This window comes from Pelodiscus sinensis, chromosome 8 (genome assembly GCF_052426305.1).
Source record: "Pelodiscus sinensis isolate ZL-2025 chromosome 8, ASM5242630v1, whole genome shotgun sequence".
NCBI classification, from domain to species: Eukaryota; Metazoa; Chordata; order Testudines; family Trionychidae; genus Pelodiscus; species Pelodiscus sinensis.
In genome coordinates, this window is record NC_143059.1 from 13511074 (window position 1) to 13524874 (window position 13801).

Consider the following 13801-nt stretch of genomic DNA (forward strand, 5'->3'; position numbering starts at 1 on the left):
TAACTACTCTCTGAGTACGATTATCCAGCCAGCTATGCACCCACCTTATAGTAGCCCCATCTAAGTTGTATTTACCTAGTTTATTGATAAGACTATCATGCAAGACCGTATCAAATGCCTTACTAAAGTCTAGGTATACCACATCCACCGCTTCTCCCTTATGCACAAGACTCGTTATCCTATTAAAGAAAGCTATCAGATTGGTTTGACATGATTTGTTCTTTACAAATCCATGCTGGCTGTTCCCTATCACCCTGCCACTTTCCAAGTGTTTACAGATGATTTCCTTAATTACTTGCTCCATTATCTTCCCTGGCACTGAATTTAAACTAACTGGTCTGTAGTTTCCTGGGTTGTTCTTATTTCCCTTTTTATATATGGGCACTATATTTGCCCTTTTCCAGTCCTCTGGAATCTCTCCTGTCTCCCATGATTTTCCAAAGATAATATCTAGAGGCTCAGATACCTTCTCTATAAGCTCTTGAGTATTCTAGGACGCATTTCATCAGGCCTTGGTGACTTGCAGGCATCTAATTTTTCTAGGTGATTTTTAACTTGTTCTTTTTTTATTTTACCTTCTAAAACTACCCCCTTCCCACTAGCATTCACTATGTTAGGCATTCCTACAGACTTCTCGGTGAAGACCGAAACAAAGAAGTCATTAAGCATCTCTGCCATTTCCAAGTTTCCTGTTACTGTTTCTCCCTCCTCACTGAGCAGTGGGCCTACCCTCTTCTTGGTCTTCCTTTTGCTTCTAATGTATTTATAAAAAGTCTTCTTGTTTCCCTTTATTCCTGTAGCTAGTTTGAGCTCATTCTGTGCCTTTGTCTTTCTAATCTTGCCCCTGCATTCCTGTGCTGTTTGCCTATATTCATCCTTTGTAATTTGTCCTACTTTCCATTTTTTATATGACTCCTTTTTTATTTTTAGATCATGCAAGATCTCGTGGTTAAGCCAATGTGGTCTTTTGCCATATTTTCTATTTTTCCGACACATCAGAATAGCTTGCTTTTGGGCCCTTAACAATGTCCCTCTGAAAAACTGCCAACTCTCCTCAGTTGTTTTTCCCCTCAGTCTCGATTCCCATGGGACCTTACCAATCAGCTTTCTGAGCTTACCAAAATCCGCCTTCCTGAAATCCATGAAATACATGAACTGTGGGTTTACTTTGTGGTGAAGACAGTGGACTGGGACTCAGACTTGAGATGAATTCCTGAGTCAGCCCCAGAATTCCTATATATACTTGAGCTAGTCATTTATACTCTCTTTGCCTTAGATCCAAAGCTGCAACATGGCACTTTGGCACCTTAAAGGTCCTTCGGCACCTTAAAGACCAACAGAAAGGTGCCATAGGACTCTTGCAGATACAAACACAGCTACCTCTCTGATACTTGTCAAAATGGGAGTAATAATACTTCCGATTTTAGTAATTCTCTGTTCTCTTTATTTAGGTTTTAAGATCTTTTGGTTAGGGTCTTTCTCTGGTCGAAAAATTCTCATTGAAAAAGGGGTTTTGTCGAAACCTTTTTTTTTTTCCAGGAAAAGTGTCATATACGATGGGAAATATCAAAACAAAATTAAACACATTTTTCATTTAATTTTTTGAACTAGAACCATATCTTTTATAGGCAACTATTTCCTGATTGCCAAAGCAGGCAAATTCAGCTTGTAAAGAGAAAGCAGGGAAGGAAATTTCACGTCTAGAATGCTAGTTAAACTCATAAGTGCTTTATATGGCCTCTCAATATTATCTGAGCACTTCCCCACAGTTTCCAATGTAATTTTACCTTATAACAGTGTTGTGAAGCTGGAGAGAACTTGACTCACTATTTACCAGATGGGGGACAGTCACAGAGATTTTAAATGACTTGGCCCGGTCACACAGGAGAGTTTGTGGTGGAAGAAGGAATTGAACGTTGTCCTGAGTGAGTGCCTCACTATTGGCAGAGTTTTCCTGCCTTGGTCTTAGCATTGATCTTATTTTGGGATCTAAACGACTAGAGCCTTCTCTTCACTTGACTTGTGAGCTGCAAATACTGTGAGGCAATAATTCCATTTCAGACTTAGAGTTACTTATTTTTTTTGCTGCCCACTCATCACATTGTCTTTTTGGATGCTGCTCTTAGAGTAACTACATGACTTTCTGATAAGATTGCACATTGTGAGGAGTATTGCCGATATTGGTTGGAGGGCAGATTTGCAGGGGAGGCACTTCTACCTACCATCTAAATTTTACCTCTAGAAGTGAAAAAAGCTGTTCTGCTTGTTCTAAAGAAAAAATAAACGAAAGACATATGGAGCTCAAGCTGAATTAGCTGAAAAGTGGACATACTGTGGAGGGGCTGTCCAACTATTGCTGATGCTTAAAATTGTCAAATGGGTAGATTATGCTATAGTCTTGCAGCCTGGTAGATTGATGTGTATATCGTTCTAAGTGTTGTGCCAACTCATACATTATACGGATTTGTTTGAGAGGTGAAATATCTGGTGTGTGTGGGGCTGGAAGAGAGACCTACATCTTTGGAAAAAGAGAGAGCAATTTCTAAAGACATTCTCTAGGGATGAAGATTTTTTGGTTCATATGACTGTGTATTAACATGGAATATATCAACAGGCCATAGATGCAGGAAACCTCAAGAAACACTCCAAAGGCGGAGCTGTCTGTGTTGTGTTCTGAGCCTGCTAAATTCACATATAAGCAGCAGGAGTCTCGGAATAGCAGAGAGATTTGACTTCTTTCAGCTACCACGCTAATTACATGTTAGGACACTAATCAGGATGATGCCTGTTTACAACCTTTTTTTAACAGGGTTAACTTTCTATGTGCTCTCGCAGATTGAGGAGATGGATAGCTCTGTCGAAAGCCAGGTAAAACACATGTAATCTGGCCCTATTTATCATTGCAGCTCTGTCAGGAAAACCTCCATCATACGCTGCAGCATACTCTAATAAACCGCATGGCGATTTTTGTGATTATTTCTATTACGTCAGCATCTAAAGGCACAAACTGAGCACTATACAGCATGCTATTCCTGCCCTATAGTACTTACAGTGTAAGAAGAGCATACCATGTATGGGCTCAATTCAACCTTTTCCCTCGCCTTTACTTGGTGAATTTAACTCTATACCTCATTCTGCTTAATTAGCCCTTTCCTTGTTTGTTTTGGTGGTTGTTACAGGTAATTGCAAACGTGTGCAATGGTTGCATGGAAGTGATGGTGAGGTGTGGGTCTGGATTATGGGAGACTCCCCGGGTGACAAGCCATATGAACTGATTTCTGAGGAGCTAATGGCAGAACGAGCCAGGCAGCAAGCACAGAAGGAGGCCGAAGAATTATGGTGAGGCTGTGAATCTGAATTGATGGCCGGTGTGACACAATGACACTCTAACTGAAAAACTGGAATAAAAAAAATCTGTGTTTTTAAAATAATTTAGAATTATTTAATGGGAAAATGCCCCTTTGTGGTGGGAACAATGTTGAAATTAGGGTTGGTCTGATCATGACCTGCCCATCTACCTGTTTGGTTAGTTTGTTTTTTAGTTTGCAATCTGCTTTTGGATGACAAATCATAAATAGCTGCCTTAGTGAGGACACAAATTTCGGACTGAAGTTTGACACGTAAAGCTTATTTACTGAGTAGCTTATTTGCATTTTACTCTACTCTGAGCCATTGAGTAATTGACAATGAAAGTGTCCATATCTGTGTTTCCAATGGGGCTTATGACAGGTTTGTAATTGGTCCGAAGTCATGTCGATGCCCAATGGCATTGAGAGATGAGGTCCCATGTAGACCTCGATTTTTGAGGTAATGCTCCAAAAAGGGATTGGAACAAGATGGTGTAATTTCTTATTTATCCTTTCTATTAAATGTTCTTAAGTTAAAATATACCACTTTTAAATGTGGATACTGAATATTTAACTTGGGACTCAGACATTAATCTGTGCTCGATTACTAGTGACACTATAAGAAGCAAATCTTTTGTCACTGGAATTTAGCATATAGTTCTGTTTGAAGCAGAATACATTTTAGATAACTATTCCATTGCCACTTTGGCTGTGCATTGCTGACAAAATATCTGGTTTTCATGAGAAAATGAAATAGATCTGATCTGAACCAAAGACATCCAATGAACAGATTTCTGATTTTAGAAGATGCTATTTTGAGTCACTTTTGAAGACTGAAAATGTCTGTCATCTGACTACATGCTCAGAATTAGGCTTATTGTACCCCATTTATTTAATACATTTTAAATTCTTTGTTTCTCTGTGCATTTTTGTTGACTCTTAAATGAACCTTAGTTGCATTGATTAAAAATAAGAATCTGCATTTTGTTTACTCAGTAGTTTTTTCTCACTTCCTATAGAACAGTCTCTACAACTTTTTGTTTTTTCAAATTCTTTTCTGAAGGAAGCAAAAAGAGGCTGAAATTACAAAGAAATTCCGGGATGCTATGGCTAAGGAGAAAGCCAAAATAGTGGCAGAAAAATGGAAAATAGAAACAGAAGATCGAAAAGCAGCCAAACTGATGGAGGAAAAAATTCAGGAGGAATTAAAGGTTTGCATGCAATTGTCTTTATCACTTTCCCTGTATAGCTTCACAACTCCTATCAACTTTAAGCACTCTTTTTTTCTCCTGGATTGTACAAATAGCACATTGTATTAATTAGTACAATTTTAAACGTGTTGCAAATTCACAGAATTGGTTACAGTTCTATGGACGATGGATGAATAATAATGGGAGGGGAAAACAGACTTGCAGAATTGTTTTTGAAGATGTCAAAATTTGTTGAAAAATGTTTTCAGTGGCTATTATTTGGCAAGTAGTTAATGCATGCAGTTAATTTCAAAATGCTTTCATTATTTTTTCTTTAATAATAATGAGGCACTCCAATTTAAATAAACAGGGAAAAGTGCAACTGACTCTGATGGAAGAAGGCCCTTTGATTAATTTTATTAATTTTAGTTGCCTTTTTCTATGACATCTTCCACATGGTCAATTCTTATCAGCTGTTTAACACTTGGGGCACAGCTGTACTACAGCTAGGCTACTATAATGCTAAAGTGTAGACTCATCCGAACTAGGTGGTTTTTGTAATCAGTGCAAGGGGATTTTCTCTTGGTCAAGCTAAATCATCTCCCCGAGAGATGGTAGCAAGGTTGACAGAAGAATTCTTCCATTGTCCTAGCTGCATCTAGGGATGTAAAAGAGTAGAGGTATAAAAGAGTAGTCGAATAGTTGATTACCCGATAAGCCTAGACTTATAGGGTTGTTGAGTTGACTACTCATATTCCCTCCCCCTTGCTGCCTTTATATCAGAGACAGCAAAAGGAGGGGTGAAGCAGGAGCCAATGCTGGGGAGAAGGGGTGCCAGCTTAAAAATGCCAGGTCCCAGACCTACCCCTGCTGCCGCTCTGCAGTTTAAATGTAGTAGGAGCTGGGTTGCCTGCACACCCGGTTCCTACTACATTTAGGCTGCAGAGCTGCAGTGGTCCCTTATCAACTAATCATGTACTCGATAGAAATTGTATCGAGTACCCAATTAGTCATTTACTCAATACTTAACATCCTTAGCATCTACACTGAGAATTATATTATCCTAACTACAGTACTTGGGGCATGATTTTTTTTTTCACTGAGTGATGTAGAAAGGTCAATCTAAGTTTTTTAAGCATACACGAGTTTTTAGTCTTTATTTCCTGTCATTTTGTATTTAATTCATGTTGTTCTTTTTTTTTTTATTCCTATTTTTCATGAAAAAATGCTACCTCCTGACACATTCATAAGAGAAAACGGTGGAGAAGGACTGGTGGAAAATATAACCGGCTTTTGCCGGAAGATAAATTCCCCATGTTCATTCCACTTGGAGTTAGGGCTGATATGCATATTGTGGGGGTGCAGGACTGGCTGGTCTGCGTGAGGTGCCACATTGAAATTCTTTGGAGCTCAGGAGATCTGTAGACAGCAGTTGCCCAACCCTCATTTTCACTTTGAATTGGCACCTGTAGAAATATTCTAGATGCTGCTTGGTCCTTGGTCCTGCCGTGAGGTCCCTTCTAGTTCCAATGTTCTATGATTCTATGGTACCAAGACTGTGCTACTCATAGCCAAGGCAGATCACTAATTTCAGTTGGCCAACTTGTGTACTGTTGGGGTAGAGGCACTGCTGATACGTAAGTGGAACATGGCATGAGCATATCCTTTAGTTTTGGTGCAATTAACTTGGATTTATACCTGCCCTTACCTTTAAAGAGGAAAGAATTAGGCCCTTAATCTTATGTTGGTGTATAATAATTAAACCCTAACTTTTGAGTGGCAGTCAAGTATGCACTGCAAGCAGAATAACTATTATTTGTGCATCTCTTCTTTTGTGTCTTGGAAAGCAAAGCCCTCTTGAACTAAGACCCATATGATCTTGCTCACATCACAAATGGCCACTCAGACTACACTGGCCGCTTCTAGAATAGTGTTGCACTTCACTCAGATAGACTGGAACGAGCCCTGCAAACTTAGTGCCCTCTTCTATATCAGAGGCCCCGTGCCAAGCAAGGTAACAAGTAGCCTCGTGACTGCTTCACTGGTCAGCCAACATAGCTCCATGCTGTTAGAGACAATTAATTAGTCTATTAGGAGCTTCTGGTAGAGTTCTGAAGTAATGGCGCCAGATTCTGGCCTCGCATAAATTGATGCAAATCTGAAATCAGTGGAGCAATTGACCCTTGCTCCCACAATTCCTCTAGTATCCCACAATCCATAACAAAAATACTGCAGCATGCTGTAAGGTTGGAAGCCCCTCAAGACGTATGCTGGACTAACTAGGGCCAGATACCATCCCGGACTCCTTTCACTTTCAAATTCCAAACTTCAGAGGTGTTTTTTTTTTCTAGGCCTGTTCAGGAAAGTATGCGATTAAAGTTGACAGTGGGGAAAAGTGTACTTGTTTTTTTTACTCTCTCATAACTCAAAAACGTCCAAAGGGATTGTGCTGAAAAACAGCAACATTTCTTTAAACCGGAAGCCTTCTTCAAAAGAAAATGTTCAGCCCCAAAGGTGAATACTTCAGCTGGTGAAGATGCATGGTTAAAGATGAAAATGCTTTTGCACTAGTAGCTTATTGTAGGAGGTGCTAATAGCATCCCCTACAATCAGTTACACACATTGTTCTATTAACATGGGGGCCGGATCCTGCACTCAGGTGTGAACCTTGCTAACATTGGCAGGTAAATTAACTTCAGAGGGCTCTGTGTTGGCTCAGGACTCAGCCTGTATGGATCTGACCTCAGGACTGGCATCCTGAAATATAACAAATCTGTGCTCTAGATGTTTATAAAGAATTCTCTTAATCCCTGATCTGATTTTCTTTTAAAAGGTAACACTTGCATCTAGTTTTGTAGGTTTGCTTAAAAACAATAAAGACTATACTGCCTCACCAAATGGCAATCTTGGTCAGTCTTACCTTTATATTCTCTGGCACGTCCAGGTCGTAACTTCTACTCCTTTTCTTCCTTTCATGACCACCAAATCCAATATTTACACTAAGTCCATTTAAAAATAATAAAATGCTAAGGTAGGAAAGTGGCATGTAGCATTAAAAATATGGCTTTATTTACCTCTCACTACAAGAAACAAATTAGGGAAAAAAACCAGGCTGCAGTGATAAGGGTGAATCAATAAACTATTCATATGTGACAGTAATCTGTGAAATCCTGAAGAAATGGCCCTTTCATGAATGATTCAGGGAATGGAATGAGATGCAGATTGGTTAACAAGCCCACTTTAACAAGTTTAAAATATTTAATACCTTATTAATCATCCTTCTGTGCTGATGACCAGACGATGTTTAAAACAGTCTCTGAAAAGGGGAATAAAAAGACAAATGCCATTAAAGTTTCATCATTGTGAAGCATTTTTATTTGGGAAATTGAACTTGTGGTCAGTTTTGCTGATGTGTTTAATTTCAAAACATCTTGCATCACAACTCCCCCTTTTTAGTTAGCTTTTATTCCCCCTTGGCATTTCATTGGACTGTAAAGTTGGCTGGACTAGATAAATTATATTTTCACTTATCACAGTGAATGATGATCCCTGTTTCCTTTTGCCGATACTAATCTTGCCTTTCTTAGTGCTTCTTAAGCAGGGATGCATTTAATTTATGGTGCCAGAGTCTAAGTGTTGACTTCTCTATTTTTGCAACTTAAGGACAGCTACTCTTTTATGCACCTTTTGCAATGGACAAATAAGAGAGCCAATTACCAGCATTAATCTTATGCTAATTCACAATGCTATGAGAGCATGGGCACTATTTTTTACTGTGATCACTTGCTGCAGCTGTTTTTGTTGAAGAAGGTTGCATAACAAGCAGACTGGCCCTCCAGGTGAGAGCAGAATTCTTCAGCTATAGTGCAAAAAGTAACAGTGGTATGATTCTTTTAATGGCTGCTTCTTCGTCTGCTCCCCATTTCACAAGGAAATATTAACAGATATGAACCAGCTGCCTGGCTACTTGAGGTGCCTGCCAGTTTTTTGTTATGAAATATCTGCAAAATGAAATGCATATTAACAAATATTTCCATTGCTTTTTAGAAAAAAAGAATTAAAACAGGTGGAGGGACTTTAATGCTGAAAGATAAATATGACGCTGAAAAACTAGGTTTTGTTCTATCAGATTTTCATACTTGTATCATTTCTGAGCAACTCAGGGTTCGTCTATATAAGTCCATTCAAGGCTGAGGCTGGGCAGTAGAAATCCCCTATTGTGCTTTGATCTAATCCACTTTGAAACAGGAATAGATCAGGATGCAATAGGGAGTTTCTAGTGTGTCACAGCAGAGTCTTCATGGCCAGTTAGTGTGTGGCACACTAGTACAAGGTATATTGACACCCCACTTAGCTACTTACTAGCTGTATAGACAAACTCATGATTTGAACCAAAAGTCTTCAGGAAAGAAGAGAAAGTTAAAGCCCCCACTTAGGAAAGTATCTCTACTTGGGACCAGAATTCCCTGTAAACTGAGTGCTTGGGCTGTCACACAGGAGAGATTCAAATGCCACCCAGCTGATTAGCAGAGCACCCACAGCCAGAAGGATGTGTTTCTACTGGTGGTGCACATCTGCTCATGCCTTAGTCCACACAACAAAATTTATTCTGCACATGGATTGGAAAAAATTAGAGGGGACTTTGCTCAGGACAGCATTTAGGGTAAGGCATGTGCCTAAGGCTTTCCTGAATTAGGACCAGACACTGGGTGTGATTCTGTGGATACTACCACCTGCAGTGTTTAGAAATCAGGAGCGGCCCGCGCTGGGCTGCAGCAGCTGCCACCCCAGGCGGAACGTGCAATCGGCGGCTCACGGGCTGCCCCTGTTAGCAATGAGTAGTCCCATTGAGCTGTGTGTCACTATTCATGGTGCAATCGCTGTGCCTGCAGTACTGTAAGCGATTAAGCACTCTGACTTGGTTGAGAGAAGCGCTTGAACTCACGCTTACCTGGAAGCGTGCGAAGGGCTCCTTGTGACGTAATGTGAATTTCTCATGGGTTTAGAGTTAAGCATGTGCTTAGTCACTGTGTTGGATGAAACCGGCGTGCTTGGTGCCTTGCAGCATTAGGCTCTATACCCAGTAGGGATGGAAGCGACTAGTCGACTACTCAATAAGGAAATGCTTATTGGGTAGTTGAGTAGGAACTTGACTGGTCACTTTTCCCCTCCCCTCTTGCTGCCTCTACCAGAAAGAGGCAGCAAGGAGGGAGAGGGAGCAGGAGCTGGTGCTGAAGGGAGATGGCTTAAAAGCTGGTTCCCCCCCAGGCATCATCTTTGCAGAGGGCAGCAGGGAAACGGCGCGAGCGGGGATTGAAACAGGCCCGCTTGCGCCAGTCCCAACTGCTGCTCCTCTCCCTTTGAAATGTAGAAGAGCTGGGGGTAGCGGGATAGAGAGCTCCTCCCCCTTATTGACTAGTGGATGGAAATTCCATCAACACGTTGCTTAGCTGATTAGTCAAAATTAACATCCCTAGTGCCCAGTAATTAACATGTGTAGGTGTGATGCTGGCAGGCCAGGTGCTCTTTCATGCCAAGGCTCCAGACCCTACTGAACACTTACAAAGGCACAGCTGGCAGCCAATCTTGCTTACCAGTGCGCTAACATCAGTATCCATTGATAAAAGTCCGTTCAGTGTTGAGACTTTATAAAATATCTGTAGGGTGCTGCTTGTATTGATCTCACTTAGCCTCTGTAGCGAATGGCGTGAAGTTATAGCGATCGGTTGCATTGTAAATCTCTCTAACTGCGGAACTCACCAAACTCGAGAAGACGCATTGATTGAGATAAAGTGCTTGTCCTGCATCTGCACTGAGCCACTCAGGGCAAATGACGTATGCAGCCAATTTGGGGTGCAGATTGGTTGTGGGCTACTCCAGACAGTGTGACAGCAGGACTCAGGCATGTGATAAGTAAGTTTTTCCTGGGGTTTAGGATCGGAATTATCCAGGATGATGTAACTATGTTGAACTCAGTGGTTTCATCATGGATGAGTTTGGTGCACTCTCTTAGTTGCATTAATTTAGGAATGCTACCGAATAGTTCTGATCAATAACTGAGCACAAAGAGAGGACCTTTTGTATCCAACTGCCTTGTCAGCTGTGATGGCAATCAGCTGCCTAATTTCTGCTGTGCCATAGCACTGAGGGTATCCCTATTCTATACCTGTACAAATGTTGGTATTTTATTGTTAGAAAAGTGGTAGTTTCCTCACTTAACCAATTAGCACAGCTTTTACTGGGCTATCTTTATTTAGGCTATTTGCCAAGAAATAGCATCTAGGTCTGATATTTTCCACAGATAAGTGGCCTTGCAGGATAGATCCAAGGCACTAATGAAAAGAATAACTTACATTTCATTTAGCCCCTTACATGCTGAGGGGATCCCAGTATATTCATAAGCAGCCCCTTCTTGAGTTAAACACAGCAGGCTAGATTCTCAGATGCTGTAAATCTGAGCATTTAAAGCTCATGATCTTATAACATGGAAGGGAAGTTGTGGAAACTTCTTGTCGGAAGCCTTCCAAAGGAGGTTGGATCGTCATCTCTTTTGGAGAGTTTAGACTCCATCAATCCTGCCTCTTGGCTCTTGTGGTCCCTTCTAACCCTACGATTCTAGCAATTGTAAACAGTGCATAGGAGCACTACCGCGCCATTTAGAACATGATGCAAATCACTGTCTCCCATGAAACTTGAAGAGAATATAGACGGGCAAAGTATGATCATCTGCATTGGGCTTTAGCTAAGAGAGCAAGGTCAATTCCTAAAAAATGGTGCCACAAGATCTTTCATAACCAAAAATAGTCATGAGTTATAAAACTTCGGTCATCTCTAGGGTATGACCTCATTACACCATAACACCATACTGGAGCACCAGTCTTGACACAACAAATGGTCTGGTAGCACTTTATAGACTAACAAAAAATATAGATGGTATCATGGGCACAACCCACTTCTTCAGATGACTGGAGTTTTGAGTTTAGGATGTGCAGACCCAAAATAAATAAAGTGGGGGAGGAAAAAAGGAGGGGGGCAGGAAACCAGGAGCAGAGGGTATGGAAAATCAAAGGGAAAAACAGGAAGGCAGAGCTGGGAATCAGTAAGCATCTGGCACAGACTGCACTAGTGCTTTGATACCACATGTAATTTAAACAGTAGGCCACGTGTAACTGGCACATCTGCTTAAGCAACCCAGCTTTGCTTTCTTTTACCCTCCGTATGCACACCAAGGGCTAATTTAACCATGGAAGCACATTGCTCCTTCAGTAACAATGGTGGGAGGAATACTAGTAACTTGAGCTATTTTGCAAGTCCTTCTCATCTGCACTAGCCAAAAACATTAGAAACAGACCTGAGCTGAGAATGAACATTATTTAGACGTGGTTGCAACAGCACTATCATCATCAGGGCAAAATACTTTGTACAGAGTTGCGAGCTTGCCTCTTGGGTTGACAGCTTTACTTAGCACACACATTTTCCAATAGAAACCAGGCCAGTGCAAATATAGCTATCTGCTAATCACCAGCCTAATTTGTTGCAGCACAGAGGGTGTTTCTTGGCTGTTTGCAACCAAGTTCTACTTAAGTGTTGACTCAGCACCTTCCTGGTTAGCTTGTGAAATATGAAGGGACCATAGCAGAAGGTGCTGTTTTTACCAGCCATCAGCCAGGGTGTGATGTGACACATGGGCTATATGGATTATTACAACTGCATGTAGCGTCCACCTCTGACAAACAAAACAAAGCTCCTTCTGTGCTTGACGGGTGTGTTTGTTTTGTTTATTGGTTTGTCTGGGTTTTTTAAAGTACTTTTATCACCAGCCAAAATTTCCCCCAGCAAAGTTTTGCTCTGGATTCTATTGTTTTCTTCACTACTTTGTTGACACTATTCTTTGGAAAGAGATCAGACAAATCCCCTTCCCAAAACTCCCTTGGTGATACAAAAGAGCTATTGGGAGAATCTATCTGTCCTTCACACATGGAGCTGTTTGGGGCGTTGAATGGGGATAATGCCCTGGACATCTTACTTCGGTAGAAAGCTGGCAGTAGATTTACTGGCTTTGTGTCTGATAGAGTAGGTGGGAGGGAAAGACCACTTGTTGCAGAGACTGCAGAGAGAGGGATGGGGTTAGAATGAATACATACCCAATTAACGTATCAAATGGTCCTAAAGGGTAGTGTCATGTTGGCTGGAGTAACTCAGAAGTGTGAGTGCCAACCTCAAGACACATGGGACAAATCCTAAATTGGCAGTGAGTTCTATGCTTAGATTTCAACAACCAAGCAATGAGTGTGAACTTCATAAGCACTATAGCAGCCTAACCATGGACTCTCAGACAGTCCCTTTGGATACTCCCATCTTCCAGGTGACAAACCTTGCCCTTGTAATAAATGGTCCCGTACCTCAAGACTCACAACCATGGTCAGGTTACTTACTGTCCCAAAGGACCCGCCACTTACCCCAATTGCACCTCCTATCATAGCCCAAAGACCAGGTTTGCAGCCAATCCTGTAATAAACTAACTAAAGATTAATTAATTAAGAAAAAGAAATGAGAGTTTTTTACATGGTTAAAACAGGCAAACATGCCACAGTGCCTTAGGTTCCAAAGTGTAATAAAAACTGCTGCAATGTGTAAGCTTTCTGTGCCATTTAGCACTAGCCCAATCTAAGCAGATGCAGGATCTCTTGCTTATGCATAGAAATATTACCCTTTCCCAGTTCCAAGCAGCATAGCGATAAGTGTTTTCTCAATAGGGATTTTTATTGCCTTCACCCTGCATTGAAGCTATGATGGGACAAGTACTTGGGCACATCCCCTCTTGGTGGGCATGGGAAAAACAATCAGCAAAGACTTTGGCCAACTGATGTTCCATAATGGATTCTCCAAGTGTGGTCAACTAGTATTTCCAACTTCTCACCATGTGGGTTTACAGTTTTATCAAACACTTTTATTGTTGCAAAGCCAACACTTAGGCTAGGTTTACACTATATTTATGCATCTGGTGAAGAAGTGCAAAGCCTAGAAGAGAGAGAGAGAGCTCTCTCACCTGCTTAATACCTCCTGCCTCCAGGAGAGACAGTAGCTATGTTGCTGTCTCTGCTAATACTTAGGTCAGTATAATTTACTTAGATCACAGGTGTGGATTATTCAGACTCCTGAGTGATATACGTTATATGAATGCGTAGTGTAGACAGAGCCTTAAATATGACTGTATTACATGGGATACAACTATTATAACTAAGATTAATAGTGTCACCTGTA

General features: G+C 41.0%; 1 protein-coding gene across 1 annotated transcript in view; it reads left to right on the forward strand.

Moving 5' to 3' along the window:
- SH2D4B (SH2 domain containing 4B) overlaps window positions 1-13801 on the forward strand; it is a 112913-nt gene that overhangs the window by 23723 nt on the left and 75389 nt on the right. The window contains exons 2-3 of the mRNA XM_089780062.1: window positions 3180-3339; window positions 4411-4558. Of these exons, the coding sequence (XP_089636188.1) occupies window positions 3180-3339; window positions 4411-4558 (308 nt within the window). The remainder of the gene's footprint in view (window positions 1-3179; window positions 3340-4410; window positions 4559-13801) is intronic.